At 38.9% G+C, this 16,846-nt stretch overlaps 1 protein-coding gene across 3 annotated transcripts in view; it reads right to left on the reverse strand.

The window, feature by feature from the left end:
• Positions 1-16,846, reverse strand: part of LOC144511876 (mitogen-activated protein kinase 13-like) — a 58,682-nt gene that overhangs the window by 15,263 nt on the left and 26,573 nt on the right. For all 3 annotated transcript variants that reach the window (XM_078242298.1, XM_078242297.1, XM_078242296.1), the window contains exons 4-9: positions 15,511-15,616; positions 12,421-12,450; positions 4,282-4,329; positions 3,909-4,023; positions 1,361-1,432; positions 314-393 (exon numbers count right to left, since the gene is read on the reverse strand). In XM_078242298.1, the coding sequence (XP_078098424.1) occupies positions 314-393; positions 1,361-1,432; positions 3,909-4,023; positions 4,282-4,329; positions 12,421-12,450; positions 15,511-15,616 (451 nt within the window). The remainder of the gene's footprint in view (positions 1-313; positions 394-1,360; positions 1,433-3,908; positions 4,024-4,281; positions 4,330-12,420; positions 12,451-15,510; positions 15,617-16,846) is intronic.

The raw sequence follows: 16,846 nt of genomic DNA on the forward strand, positions 1-16,846 counted from the left end.
ACTGAAACTTCAGGTCCTTGTTATAGTGATTGATGTTTAGAAATTGGGAGGTGTGAGGGGAGGTGGGGGAAGAAGGGAGGCCCAATGGCTAACCTTGCAATTCTTAAGGGAAGCACATTGACTAATCTAAAAGTGGCTCTGTTTAAACCAAATGCTAAAGCACCCTACATAATTATTATAGTGCACCCTTAAAAATTCAAGAGAACTTTGTAAAATACATTAATAATGGGACGAAGCACTTCAAAACTTAAATGCACCAAGTCAAACTGAATGCCATGTACATTTTGTAAAAATCACTGAAATGTTGCATTACCTCCATGCTGTCTAATTTTTGAATGAAATCAGTACCAGGCGTTCCTGTTATCTTCATAATCTGTGCTAGCTGATCAAGGTCTAGCTCTTTTGGTCAAGAATCAAATACTGCTCTTAAAACAACCATTTATTAGATACTTAATCTGTCTATAACTGTTAACAAAAGCACATTAAATGAAAATATTCTGACTCCTGGCACACAACACATTTACGATAGTAATTCAATAAAGAGACTGATTCACAAATGGGACTAATTAGCCTAAAAGACTTTATGCAAAAAATAAACATCCAAATTAAATAAAGCATTTGAATCAATAAGAAACACAAAACGTACAGAAAACAATTAATCAAAGTTCTAACGTAAAGAAATGAGATAAAGGAAACGATTAACAGTGGCGTCAGAAAACACATTCCACAAGTCCAAAAGCCAATGGGTTACATATTTCTCAGTGTTTCCCACTGTCTTGCATTCTCAAGTTGATAGCAGTTTTCAGCACCAATTTATTCCACCTGTCTGCAGAAATCATGGACTCCTGTTCAACTACGTGTTTCCATGATTCTGAAGAAAAATAGAGGAAGATCTCCCCCCACGAGGAATTCTTACCCCACTTTGCTCCAGTGTCTGGTTGGATGCTGATTCAGATTCAGGCTGCATTTACATTTTAATTGCAGCATTGGTACAAAGCAAAATTTCTTCACATCAACCCAACAGCTGTAGTGTAAGTGTATGTAAATGGTCACTCTTCATGTGTGGGTTTAAGCAAAGAGTGAATGGTTACTTAACCACAGGAGATCGTACTGCCAAGCCAAGCTGTCGCCATCGGACATGCACACAATTCAGCACGAATCGGTTCACAGTAATCTACTGGAGGAATACTGGCTAATGTGTTCCTTCCATATCCAGGGGCATTGACAAAAATTGTTGCGCCTTTAAGATAGACCTATCACTTAAATCAGCATAGATCAGATATTTACACTGATACCTTCTAGATCTGTATGGCCTACACGAGGTGCATGAGATACATCACCAGCGCTGGATAAAGGATACAGTCTTTTCCTTTGAACAGTGTCTTGCCAGTGATCATTTCAGCAAGAATACAACCAATCGACCAAATATCAACTGACATTGAAAACAAAAAGGGGAAAAGCTATTATCGACATTTCTTACAAAATAAACAAATATTACAATGTGTTGGACCACATGTTGCATCCTGATACTTCAACCAAAGTTAATGAAGTATATATAATCTAATATAAATCTGGGCCACCCACCTTACCATCCTAACCATAAACATTTATCCACTCCATTCATTAACATTAATACCGGACCTTGAAACTTACCATTCGGCAACTAGTGTCATAAAAAGAGTGGCCTGTATTCCCCCGACAGTGTTCTGCATTTCTGAAAAAGCCAGGCATGGAAGGTCCTGGAAGAAATGCGGAACAGCGTCAAGTCGGGAGAATTTTTGTGTGGAGCAGCAATCCAACGATGGTTGCTGCTCCTCAGAGGATCTGGGCCATATACTTTTAATAACACTACAGAAGACCATCTATACAATAAAGGATAACAATTTTTTGTTTAATTGCAGAACTTTAAACTCATAATTTTACAAAACAAAATATACCATTGTGAGAAATCTGTAAGCAGAAAAGTTTAAATGCCTAAACTAAAACACACTATTTTGTTCATAGACTTGACTATTCCAGTATATCCCTGGCTGACCTTCCAGTCCCTACCCTTTGTAAACGAAGTATTCCAAAGGTTTGCTGCCCACGTCCTAACTCAAATCCTGTTCACCCATCATCCCTCTGCTCACTGACACACATTGGTTCCCAGTTAAACAACAACAGCTAAGCTCTGATGTGTGCCCACACTAAGGGATGAATCTTTTTTCATTAGCAGATTTTCCTCAGGGAACCTTTATTGTATATTCACAGTGGGCTCCAAGCACCATTAGTGCCCTTTATGGACCAGTTACCTCTGGAGTTACTGAATAAATTCCACAGGAGCCAACCCACCACCACCTTGTCAGGGGAACTTGAGATGGGGAACTAAATGCTGTCTTGCCATTCTCACCACCAACCTTAAAATATGTTCTTGTTTTTAAAAAGCAGCAGGATGCCCTGCAGGGGACTGCAGCATATCACAGATCTGTTCCTTTATTGTTTATCTGCCTGTCGGCCATATAAATGAACATTAAAAATATTGGCATCCACATCCAACAGAATTTAGTTGGACATCAATGATTTGGGAATGGATCTGCCACAAGCACTCGTGGCAGCCTTTTGTTATTGGTTCTGTAAGTCTGCATTATATTAGTGTCTCAAACCCTAATGAATGCAAAGAATGTTATCCAAGAATCAAACAGGATATGGAATAAAATAGGAGAGGGGACAAAAGGATACTTCAAATGAAGGCAGATGACATTACATCTGTATTATAAACTAGCAATATTGCCAAAAATGATGGGATACCAGGAACTGAGCATTTTAAGCCTTCAAGGACCATTAAGTCTTAAACGTAACATAATTTTTTTTACTGTGTGCATCACTGAGCCATTGAATCTTAATTTTATGGCTTATGGTTCATAAAACATTTTTATTAGTCAGATGTACACCACGCACCCCCACCTCCCCTACAAATCTAACTTTGTGTTCACTCGGTTAGTTACATTTTGCTAATAAACCTTGTTCGCACTCAGTAGCTAATTCAGTTTCAAATAATTTCAATAGCATTACAGAATACCATACGTATTTTAACAAAAAAAAAATCAATTTTCTTTATTACAGAAATAAAGCTCATCATCTTACAATAACAAATTCTTATCAATGCCAGAAATCTGTAAACAGAAGGGTTTCACACCTAAACTATTACGCAGTCTTTCATTCGTACAAGTGATTATTCCAGTACACTCCAGGCTGCCATTCCACATTCTTCACAAAACTCTGCTGCTCAAAACCTACCTAACAGCAAGTCCTGTTCACTCTTGACCGCTCTGTTCACTAACCTACATTGTCTCCAGGTTAAGCAACGCCTCAATTTGAAAATTTCAGAGTTGTTTTCAAATCCCTCTATGGTCTTGCTCCTCCCCATCCCTGCAATCCCCTCCAACCACACAATCCTCTGAGATATCTGTACTTTTAAATTCTGGCCCCTTGAGAATTCCTGACTTTAAACACTTCACCATCGGTGTTTTCAGCTGCCAAAACGTTGGAACTCCCTTCCAAAATACCACCTCTCTCTATCTTTCTTTAATATTTTACTTCAAATATATCTCCTTGATCAACCCTTTTCTCACATTCCCTAACATCTCTTTACGAGGCTCGGTATCAAATTTTGTTTGGTAACGGTCCTGTGAAGCGCCTCGAGATGTTTAATACATTAAAGGTACTATTTGAATATAAGTTGCAATATTTTGTCTTTACAGAGGTTGACTAACCTGCCGTGTATTTCCAGCGCTATCCATATTTAGCTTTAATCTTATTTAGTTATGTGTTTTGAACATCTATACAAAATAAGCTTCACTCATGCCATGACAGAACTACTTTGAACCAGGGAATAATTTTTTGTTGCAATTAAACATTGAGGGACTCACCACTCTGAGCATAGTGCCTCCAGTTCAGGATGACCTCAGGTGCACGGTACCACCGCGTGACTACATACCCTGTCATCTCCGAGTCCGTGTGTCTAGCAAGACCAAAGTCAATGATCTACGGTGTCAGAAAAATATGCAGATCCAATTTGAAACATTTCTTTCTGGATAATTCAAGGTCATTTTTTAAAAGAAAGGATAAGTACAAATGAAACCAATAGGCCTGTACTCTTACCATCAGTCTACAACCATATTACATTTTTCAGTTAAACTAATTGAAATCTGAAGTTACAAAATTGAAAAAATTCCATTTAAAACATCTGGATATTAGACAAAATAAAATATATTTAAAACTGGTCAAAAAAAAATCAATTACCTTCAAGCCACAGTCTTTATTTATAGCCAAATTACCAGGTTTCAAATCCTAAAAGCAAAATAAAATTTAACATAAATATAAAAGTTTTTCAGTACAATAATAAATACTTCAATTACAATATTTGGTCAGTGACCAATAACTGAGTCACAATTGTGAGCTGCTGTCTGGTTATTGCAATATTTTTCCTTGTGTTTTATTTCCTCAGAAGGTAATTGGTATCAATTAACTATCAAATAATTCTAGGAATATATGAAAAACAAAAGAGTGATATGACTCCTTCCCCATGTTTAGCACTCTTGGATCTGAATCAACAATGTGAACGCTACTTCAATTGCCTTCAGCATTTAAACCAGGTCTGGTTTTTAAGATGGATGTCAAAAGCTGTAGGTGCTATCATATAATGAACATTTTGTTACAAATGCTGGACTTAATAAGAAGGTTATGTTTTAAATTGTCTTCCTTTACGCAAGGTGAAATGGAATAGTTTGGAGAGGGGTTGGGACCAGTATCTGCCCCAAAGACATATCCAGGTGACCTCACACTGAATCCACATGGATACAAACTCTTGTGACCTGTTTATTATAGGCACAGTAAGAAGTCTCACAACACCAGGTTAAAGTCCAACAGGTTTATTTGGTATCACAAACTTTCGGAGCGCTGCTCCTTCATCAGGTGAGTCAGCAGAAGAAAAGGACTGCTTTGGGTTCATCACCAAGCAGAGAGCTGGTAAGGACAGAACTCCTATTGGAGGAAATAACAACTGTGGTGAGTTAAAAACCAAGGAATCACAAGACGGTACCCTTGCTACTGGACGTCCATTTAATTATGCTTAGAAGATTGATTGAAGGGGACTTTGTCGAAAATTTAATCATTTCAAACTGACGTTACATTTGGTTTCATTTGCCACGATTTTGTACCCGCAAATTATGATTTGGGCGCAAAGTCTCACAAGCCCCCCACCCCCCCCCCCCCCCCCCCACCCCCTGCCGCTGGTCACATAACAAGTTTCCCCACACAGGAAGGTCAGAAACCCAATTTCAATAAATTATAATATAATTAAAAGGGACTAGGATTTCCTGCCAGAATGCTTGCCCCCTCCCCCCCCCCCCCCGCCCCACCCCCAAAATATTTGGAATTCCCCTCTCACCAGCATGATGTCATGTTAGTGAGATTTACAACTGCTTTTGCAAAACATGAACCAGGCGAAGAGATCCTGCCAGGGGTGCACAGGTAAGTGTAATCCCTGGGGAGAAAGGGACATGCCCAGGCTGTACTCTGGCACTACCCCTTGGTGTAGTGCAGGGGGCCACACAAAATTCAGCCCCTCAACCTTTCAACTGTTGCCACCAAAATCATGTTAAGTTATCTTTATTAACTCTCCCTATCATTGGAGGTGGTAATTTTCAACATGTGAAAAGTAATTTGTTTTCTTTTCAAAAGAAAATACCTTCAGCAAATGTTTTGTTCTTATGGTTTCGGTGTTGTAGATGTTCTTGATCACAAGCAAATAAAAGACAGGATATACTGTAATTATGTAATCTGATGAACGCGTCCAGATTATTAAGGTTTAGTACTCATCAATGCACAAGCTGCTGATTCTGCTTTTATGCTTTAGCAAACACAACAATCACTGTTGCTACTGGAAACAGCCTTGGTCGTTCAAAACACTAGCAAGAAAGTGCAGAGTCGATCTTTTTTTTTTTAAAAAGGCTGTGTTAAAGCGTTGCTCCAAATACCAGTCACACACTACGAAAGATTAAATAACAGTATATATTACTTGCTTAGGTAAGCATTGTCTTTAACCAAATGCCTTGGCAAACCTTGTCAGTTTCTCATTCTCTTGCTGCCGCAGCCTTTCCTGTCTTTCCATCACCCTTACCCTGTAAACCTTCCCCTCTCAATGTTTTTGCTCTTTTATCTCTATACTGTCGCTGGTGTTCGGAACATTCCTCACTTGCTTGTTCTGTGTTCCAAATGCATTATCATATACCTCCGTTATGTTGAACTAAGACATTATTCATTTCTGGGGCTTTAGAATTGTGGACCTTTTGCACTTCTTTCAGCCCTTCTTTCCTCCTCACATTTTCACATTTTTAGGATTCAAGTTAGCATTGCCTGAATCAGGTCATCTTGATTTCCTTAAAATGAACCTGTTTTGTTTTAGAGGCTAGTGCAATGATAAACAAGTATTTTATCAAAAAATGTAATCTATATCATTAATATGAAGGTGATGTGCAAATATTGTTCCAAATATTCCCTCTCTATCAACTCATTAAAAAAAGATGTTATATGGAAAGAATTGGGCTAAATCTCAAAATCGGTGAGTAACTTTTTAATATTTCATAATAAAGCGGGGAAATATATGATTTTATTTTCAATCAACTTAAACCATATTTACCAAAGCATTAGAAACTCCTCTGTTTAAACAAGCCAGTCATTTGATGGAGGCTGAAATCCATTGCCTTAGGCTGGGAAGATAATTCGAAGATGCAGAAAGCAAATAAATGTTTCTGAAAAATATATGTTAGGCAGTATAACTAATAAATACTTCTGGCAGAAGTGTGCGGGTGAGTTTCAATACATAAGTCTTGTGTAGGTGGACGGGATTGCTAAGGCTGGCACATGGCAAGGTCTAGTGTGTTGACAATTGGCAAGGGCATCAGAAGTGTTTGAATATTGTAAAAACAGCTTTGCCAACATCTCAGGAATGCCTGAATAAACAGAATAGAGAATAAATAACATCACAGTGATGCATTAAGGGTGTTCTTCCGAGATTGGGTTTGTGTCACATTGCTACAATGAGATAGAGTAAATCAGCAGGTTTGACAAGATACTCCCTGTCCAATTTTACTCCATATGCCACACCTAGGCGAGTCTTTAAACTAAAAAGAACAGAAAAAATATTCCTTTGGTCACTAAGAAATCTAATTGCTGTATTTGAACTGATTCAGCTCTTCCTGTATATTTCTGCTTTTAAAAGCAACTCTATTCATGATTAAACCTGCTTAATCCTCTGAAGTGTGTCCAGACCTTATGTGCAGCCGAGTAACAATAAAAGGGTTAATTGTTCAACCATGTCGTGTGACCTTAGAAAATGATGAGGAGTTGCCGGCGTTGGACTGGGGTAGGCGCAGTAAGTAGTTTCGTAACAGCAGGTTAAAGTCCAACAGGTTTATTTGGTAGCACAAGCTTTCGGAGCGCTGCTCTTTCATCTCACTCGATTTGTTTATGCTACCAAATAAACCTGTTGGACTTTAACCTGATGTTGTGAGACTACTTACTTAGAAAATGAACTAGCTTCATAGCTAGCAGTAATCAAGTAGCCAAAGAATATTACTGTCCTTCTGAGTAAGTTGGTTTACCTGTTGAATGTAATCTTCATCCCCTATGAAGCTGTTAAAAAACAACAAACAAGCTCTTTGGCAGGAGTCACCTGGAAAATCCAGTGGAACCATTGTTGTAGCCCTTATTGGAAATGAGTTAAAGGGGGCGCATGCCCCATAAATATGTGAAAAATATTTTGAAAGATTGCATGGGTGAGCAAGCCAATGGCAAGAGCCTCTTCCTCTTTCATTCTCTTTGGTAATCTTACAGCTACTGCATAGTCAGTAGCTCACCCCCTCCTCTGTTTCAATGAAAGGTTGCAATATTTCAGACTGTAAGGCAAGAACATTGAGTGGTTTCTTAAGCATCTTCCCTCACAGGAATTGAAACACAGCAGGATAGCTAAGGAGTAGCTGGCCAAGATTCCTGCTTGGAAGAGGAGGGTGGAAAGATAATCTCAAAAGGTGTGTTTTGAGGCAGAAATTTGTCAGTGAGCTTCCCACCCCATTTTCCCTACTGCTCTAATGAAATTAAGTGGTACAGTAGAATGCATTCAAGAAATCTTCACAATGCCAGAGTCAAATCAATAATCTTTGAACACAAACTGTCTAGTTACAATTATTATTCAATGTTACATCTAGTTCTCCAGGGTCATACTACGGCAATTGTAGTGGATACCACTATACATTCCAGATTTCAACTGACAGAACACACAATGGGTAATATAAGCTTGAACTAAAAGCTAAAATATTATACAGAAGCAAAGCAAATAAAATTTTTAGTTAGATTGTGTTTTACTTCATCAGTTTTAAATATATTTTTATTAAAGATTTTTCCCATTTTTACAAATAATGCCACAAGCTCTCAAAATTGGTATAGTACAGCTTAATCACTTTTCCACATATACAGACAGGAAAACACCAACATAGTTGGTTCAGATTATTCATTGTAGCTGATGTTCCCCGCCATATAAACAATGAAAGAATATTTCAGAGAATGGGGGATACCAGGATAAAGCCATGAGTATATGGCACAGCGGAGCATACCCTTATAGAATAATAGACAGAGCTACACAACTTATGGAAAACCTTGTAGGACTAAGTCAGACAATGTGGACAATATTTGAGATAAGGGCCCATACATTCGAGAATGTATCCGATTTGGCTCAGAGCATACAAGTCAGGAATTCCATTGGGATACATTTCATAATAATTTTATGCCAGTTCTGATTTGAAGGAGACTTTATCGCTAATCCATGAGCAAAGGGTAGTTTTCCATGTGCAAATGTTAGGATATTGTTCAGCCTCTTCCATCAGCATCATTTTTTTTTATCTGGGAGATCCAGAATTAAGAGTAAAGGATCAAACTCTAAGACCATATTGAGAACCTTTCTTAAGCTCTTTAAGGATATTAAGCCAGAAGGATTTGATTTTGACACAGGACCGGAAGCAATGCAATAGTCCCCTGTGCCCACCTTGAACTTCTGGCACAACAAGGATACAGTAGGATCAAATCCGTGTCTTAAGCTTTGAGTAATATACAGCCAATATAATATTTTAAGCAGAGTCTCCTTTGTTTTATTACAAACTGAGATTTTATTGCCACATTCCCAAATATGACCCCATGTCTGATTGTCAATATTCACTGCCAGCTCTTTATCCCAAGACCACAGTGTCAAATGTATTCTCAGAGGATCTAGAGTATAAAGTGTCATAAAATTTGCTGAATAATTGCTGAGGCTGCACAGACAACAGCATTTTTTCCACTGGAAAAATCTTAAGCATCAAGAAGAAGGATAAAGTTTAAAGTTTATTTATTAGTCACAAGTAGGCTTACATTAACACTGCAATGACATTACAGTGAAAATCTCCTAGTCGCCACACTCTGGCACCTGTTCGGGTACATTGAGGGAGAATTTAGCATGGCCATTGCACCTAACCAGCACATCTTTCAGACTGTGGGAGGAAACCGGAGCACCCGGAGGAAACCCACGCAGACACGGGGAGAGCATGCAAACTCCGCACAAACAGTGACCCAAGCCAGGAATCAAACCTTGGGTCCCTGGCGCTGTGAGACAGTAGTGCTAACCACTATGCCAAAGTTGCGTTGTCAATATCTATAAAAGGAGTATTTTGGGATATCAAACTGTTGACATAGCTGCTTAAAAAGGAGGCACCATCACACACGTTTGAGGTGCTCCCTGTCATCCAGATGAGTTTCTTGTAAAAAAAAAGTTGTGCCGACTTTCCCTTTTTAAATAGGATGATGGCATATTCCAAGAGCATTTTTTTAAGTAGCCATTAAAGTATTGTCGTTGCTTATTCCATTAAAGAGAATTCAGGATATTGACATAGGTATAAGAAAGGCTCATCAGCCAGAGATTCTTGCACCACACATCTCCGCCATCTCCAACTATACTGGAGGCACCATTGAAACAGAACAATGTATTTTCCCAGGATATGCGATCTGTCTGTACCTTAAATCAGAGGTTCTTTGTCCCAAAATAACAGAAATACAATAAATACACAATACCATTAGTTCTAAGGGAGTTTTCCTCACCAATTGTGAAGATTCATAGGGACATACCCAAAACCTCTATATTCAGTCATTTGCCCACCTGCTTGCAATGGCACTACTCATATTAGCTTTGATTAGAGTAAAGGATACAATATAATATATTCCACCATTATAAATGCAAGACTATAAGAGAATTTGGATAAGTATCACGCAGCCTTAGTGCCATACGATCTACACAGTGTACTCCTCAAACAAAAGGAGTACGCTGAAGGCTGCATCCATTAAAGATAAATGGATGTCCCTAGCTTCAAAAGGATAATAGGTGAAATTCGCCTCAGTGCTTATTTACTAGATCTTCCCTGTCAATATGGTAAGTGACAATATTGGATCAGTATGGAAATGTAACAACAGGGGCACAGTCCAGGATTAACGATGAACTGCAGATTGGGTTTCCAAATCATTGCCTTTGGCGGAGTTAAGAAAGACCAAAGCCTTGGTAGGATTGTCGAATTTCCTTGTGGATCCATCGCATGTAACCCTCAAAGTAGCAGGATATAGCAAGGCATATCGCATTCCAATAGCTTTCTGATGCTTTCCAACTTCATTGAAACCGCTGCACCTCTGTTGTATCGTTGCTGAGAAGTCTTGGAAGAACGAGACCTTCCCTCCCCCGTAGAGCAAGATCCCACCATGTTTGGCTGCATCTAGTGCTCTTTGGCTAGAGGATAGGCCTCTGCAACCGGACTCCTCAAATCAAGGCCTTGAGGGCACAGTGGTTGAATCAGAATGCAGACTTATTCTCAAAGTGACTAGCCTTTTGCCTCTGCGTTCCGGACATCTGCACACAGTCTCATGAAGACAGATGGGCTGGAGACAGAGACATGAGTGTGTTGGACTGGTGTTTACAGATGGCGCCTAGATCTTTGAACCTGCTAGCTGATGGTGAGAGGACAAATTAGCACATGACCCGCCAGGTGATTGGGAGAGACACTCATTCATGCATAATTATGAAGCTCTGAGCATGGAATTGGGTGCAAGTTTATGCCATTCCAGCCAGCAGAAACATGCCGCTGGAACCGTCCATCACTGCACTTAGACAAAAAGATGGAGAATTCTGCCCATTGACTCGCCATATTTTTCCTACCAAAATGAATCACCTCACATTTCTCTGCATTGAACTTCATCTGCCACATATCTACCCACTCCATCAACTTGTCTTTGAAGTTCTACACTGTCCTCCTCACAGTTTACAATGCTTCCAAGTTGTATCATCCACAAACTTTGAAATTGTTCCTGCACACAAAGATCTAGGTCATTAATATACATCAGGCAGAGCAAGAAAAATATTCATTAACTATTACTTTCTGTTACCTACTACTTCAAATTCATATCCGCTTTGTTACTGTCCCTTTCATTCCATGAGCTCTAACATTTCTCACAAGTCTGTTGTGTAGCACTGTATCAAATGTCTTTTGGAAGTCCACATACATCACATTAACAGCATTTCCCTTATCAGCCCTTACTGCCACCTCTTCAAACAAACTCCAGCAAGCTAACTAAATATGATTTTCCTTTAAGAAATCCATGTGGGCTCTTAGTAATCAACACACATTTTTCCATGCGACTATTAATTTGCTCCCAAGTAATTGTTTCTAGAAGTTTCCCTGCCACCAAAATTAAACCAACTTGTCTGTCATTGCTGGCTTATCCTTACAACCTTTTTTGAACAAGTTGTAATGTGTGCAATTCTCCCAATCCTCTGGCACCTCCCACGAGCCGAGGGAAGACTGGAAGATTATGGCAGTTGTCATAAGGAAGGATTTTTTGAAGCTTCAAACATGGACTTAGATGCTTGGATCTGCAATATTTTAAAAGCCTCATGGACTCTCGATTCCAGTAAATCACACACCTTCAGGATAGAATGAAGCATAGGTGTGCTTTGCTTGCAAGACTTGAGAATGAATGAGAAAGCCATTTACAGCAAGCTAAACACAAACACATGACCAACAAGTACGCTCAATGACCAATATTAATTATTTCTATCAATTAAGTCAGCTTTATTTTTCTAATACATAACGAAATTAACATAACAAATGTGAGTCATTCCCACCCCCCCCCCCGCCCCTCCCCCACACCAGCCCCCGGCCCCTGCTCAATTGAAATGGATATTGACGAACTAGAATGTTTTCTATTCTACACATTTTAACATAGAATACTGACAAGTGAAATTTTCTCCCAGGCGGTTCAAGCTTCTCTTTATTTTCTTCCTAATAACATTGATATTTAAAATCAGCTTACCCTGTGGATAATTCCAGTTGAATGAATATACTGAAAGAAAGTGAATAGTATGTATCATAAATATTGTTACAACTAGTTCCGTTAATTAAACATTTCTGCTTTATTCATAAGAAAATCGTAATATGAGAAAGGATAAATTTTAAAAATCCAATTTAACTCATTCAAAACTCATTCACTTGCCGAGTTAAAACCGTGCCCCGGTATCAAAATAGGAATGGAAAAAGCATCCATACAGCAAGCACATGATGTGATGCACCAATATACAAACATTGCAGCAATATACAAACATGCCGTGTTATATTGTAACACAAGGCAGTTTCAGAACCCCAACTTGGTGGACTGGCTGCTCCTAATTCCGATTATTTGGTTAGAAGAAAAAAAGTAAAGCATGACTACATCTACGTTGCTTTTCTATCTGTTTGGGCTCTCCTCAGAAATGTAGGTAACAAGAATCCTTGTACTAACAGTGTGCTCTCCCTTTATCGGAATGGATGTAAAAAAGGCCTTTTTTTAAAAATGAAACTGACATCATTTAGTCACTCAACATTTAGCCTGTAAATAGAAATTCAAATAGAATTAATGGTCACTACCTGAACCATGGTTATTGAACCACACATCTGACTTGCCCATACTACCATGGTACAAATTCCCTCCTGGATTCTCAAAAGTGGTGTTAAAATTGGGAGACATGTTTTTTAATTATGTTTTTTGATTACGTATTATTGTTACCCTAACATCCTAAAATTAAACCCGGGGCATTATCAAAGATGATACAGCTTGTGATTTTTTTTTCCCTTGGTGCTATTTATTTTCTTCCCTGTCACATAATCTCTACCTGTACATTCATATCAAATGGCAAAGCCCTATTTTGTGGGCAAATTATTTTTGTTCAATGTTTCAATGAGTAGCAATGACTCAAATTAACCTTGCATTTCTTGTCATTGCAGGTTTAGGTCCCACTGGAAATCAACACTCAAAAGCAGCATCAATGCAATAAATCTTCTCATGATACTGCCGAACAAACTAATCTAGCAGCATATAGTTGTGTTATTACAATTCATCCGAGTCATAACTAGAACGCCAGCAAATTGAAAGGGCACACACATTCTCATGGATCTTGTTTTCCAACAGCATGTTTTCTGTTGATTGAGGACACAAAAACCTTTGATACTGAAATCACTGAGAAACCTAACTTATTTGCTTTGGGCAAAATAAGAATAAGGATAAAAGCAAATTACTACGGATGCTGGAATCTGAAACCAAAAGAGAAAATGCTGGAAAATCTCAGCAGTTTTGGCAGCATCTGTGAAGAGAGAAAAGAGCTGACATTTCGAGTCCAGATGACCCTTTGTCAAAGCTAAAAGGCATAGAACGTAGGAGATATTTATACTGCAGGGTGAGGGAATGAAAGATGGGTCATAGCCACAGAAACCAGGGGAAAAGACTGCTAATGGCAGTCCACAAAGAGAATAAACGGTGTGAATGGCCAAATGGCAGAGAAGCTAAAAGAGAGGGTAAGCTGTGACAGATGAAGATGTTGGGGGAGGGTGGAAAATGGATGGGACAGAGGTAAAATTTAGAAAAGGGGAAGAAAAGGGAAGGGGGGATAAAGTAGGGGGAAAAGTAAAATGAAGAAAGACAATAAAGAAACAAAAGGTAGAGAACAGTAAAAAGTTAAATAAAATAGAATAAAATAAATAACGAATAAGGATAGATGTGCACAGTATGTTACATTGACAAAAAAACTGACTGTATTAAAAATGACCATCTATGAACTTTATTGACCTTTATTTCAAAGAGAATGGAGTATAAAAATAGAGAGGTCTTGCTAAAACTATACAAGACATGAGTCTGACCACAATTGGAATACAGTGAACAATCTTAGTCCCCTTATCGAGGTAAAGATGTACCGGCATTGGAGGAGTCCAGAGAAGGTTCACTCAGTCAATCCTGGATATGGAAGGATTTTCTTATGGGGAGGTTAAGATGTGCGGGTTAGGTTGATTGGCCAGGTTAAAAATTGCCCCTTAGAGTCCTGGGATGCGTAGGTTAGAGGGATTAGTGGGTAAATATGTGGGGGTAGGGCCTGGGTGGGATTGTGGTCGGTGCAGACTCGATGGGCCGAATGGCCTCCTTCTGCACTGTAGGGTTTCTATGATTCTAAGTATGCTGGGCCTGTACTCATTGGAGTTTAGAAGAATGAGAGGTGACCTTTTTGAGACACACACAATTCTCAGATGGCTTGACAGGGTAAGTGCTGAGAGGTTGTTTCCCCTTGTGGGAGAGTCTGGGACCAGAGGGCATAATCTCAGAATAAGATGTCACCCATGTTCAAGGCTGAGAAAGCTTTTTAATCAGTAAGGGAATCAAGGGTTATGGAGATAAGGCAGGAAAGGGGAGTTTAGGATTATATCAGATCAGTCATGATCTCACTGAATGATTAAGCAGACCCGACGGGCCAAATAGCCGATTTTTGCTCCTATGTCTTATGGTTTAACTAAGAAATATCATAATTGTATTAGCCTTTTCCAATGACAAATGGTAGAGCCCTGTATAGACATACCTACACACTAACAGATGCCCCATTCAGTAGTTTTATCCATCAAAGGTGAAAGTCAAATAAGAGCATTGCAAGAGCATTCAATAAGGAAAGAGAGAAATAACAACTTTTAAGGAATCCTTTAGCAAAAACATCATAGTTTAATAAATACTAATGCTGTAAATAGGCCAAATGACTTTCTGTGACTCTAAGGTGTCTGTGCCAGCTCTTTAATACAGCTATCCAATTAACCTTCCTGCCTGCTCTTATACCATGGTGCTGTAAGTGTTGTAAATGTTTTTCAAGTATTTAGCCAAGGACTGACCCAATGACTCAATGTCACTGTAATATCTTACACCATTCAGAAGATGCACAAAAGGCCACTTCACCTAATTCAAGCTACGCATTCCTGCTTTTCCTTATTTAAGCATTAAACTAAATATTTCCATATGGAGTTCAACATTTACTTTTAGTTTATACATTTATGCTACATAATGATTCTAAATAATGTTTCCAAAAATGTCTAAGTTATCAACTTTTTTATTTCTTACCTTAATTCCTTTTAATATCTGATATAAAAGATATTGAATTCTGTCTTCTGTCAGCCTTCCCATGACTTTGTTCAAATCAGCATCCATAAATGGCATAACTAGGTAGCTAAAATTAAAATCATTCAAGATAAACAGACTTTTTTTAACGTAAAATAACTATTAGCTACACAAATTCAGTCAAAGTATTCCGAGTAAATGTTGCGTTGCATGTGCTCAGATCCGTACAATTATTTAAAAATAATGTCATGTACCTATCCTTTATTCGAGTGCCTTATGCAAGATGTATCATCACTTGTAACTGGAGGAGTTGGGTCCTCCATTTTCAGCTACAATAATCATCAAGTAAAGATTCGAAGGTGACATTTTGAGGACTGCAGGGGAGCAACTGCAACTGTATCAGCAGCTGGAATACAATAGGCCCCGCATCCCCTCTCTTTTTCCTTAAAAGATATACTTATTGTTGGCCATTGAGATATTGTGGCTATTCTGAGACAGGATTTTTCCATTTACCTTCATTATGGTTTATGGGGCAGTAGGCATGCCAGTGGCTTTGCCTCGCTTCATGGCTCATTTTGTTCTAGATAGGTCAGAAGGCAAAAATCTGAAATTTGGAAAGTGCTCGGAGAAGAAGCCGAAGAGAGAAAATACCTACATGGAAATTGAGGTGAGCAAGGACTGATAGCGAAAGTGATCCAGATATGAAAGTGGGGGGTATGATCAGTAAGCTCACGGGTGACACAAAAATTGGCTGTGCGGTAAATGGCAAGGGGCAAAGGCTTTATTATAGGATATAGACCGGCAGAACAATGGCAAATGGAATTTAACCCTAGAAAGTGTAGGGTGATGCATTTTAGGAGGACTAACAAGGCAAGGAAATACACATGTCCATGGTGCATGTCCAAAGATCCTCAAAGGCAGCAGGACAAATAGATATGATTAAGATGACATATGGGACACTTGACTTTATCAGCCGAGGCATAGAATATAAGAGCAAGGAAGTTATAAAGTGCTCATTAGGTCATAGCTGGAGTACTGTATGCAGTTCTGTCGCCACACTGTAGGAAGGATGTGATTGCCCTAGAAAGGGTGCAGAGGAGATTCGCCAGGATGTTGCCTGGGCTGGAGCATGTCAGCTTTTGAAGAGAGGCTGGTTATGTTGAGGTTGTTTCCTTAGAGCAGAAAAGGCGGAAGTCCTGATTAAGATGTACAAAATTATGAGGGTCATAGATAGGAGAGATAGTAAGAAGCTTTTCCCCCTTAGTAGAGAGCTCAATAACTAGGGGGCATAAATTTTAAGGTAAGAGGCAGGAAATTTAAAAGGGATTTGAGAAAAGCC

Source organism: Mustelus asterias, chromosome 25 (genome assembly GCF_964213995.1).
Source record: "Mustelus asterias chromosome 25, sMusAst1.hap1.1, whole genome shotgun sequence".
Taxonomy (NCBI): domain Eukaryota; kingdom Metazoa; phylum Chordata; class Chondrichthyes; order Carcharhiniformes; family Triakidae; genus Mustelus; species Mustelus asterias.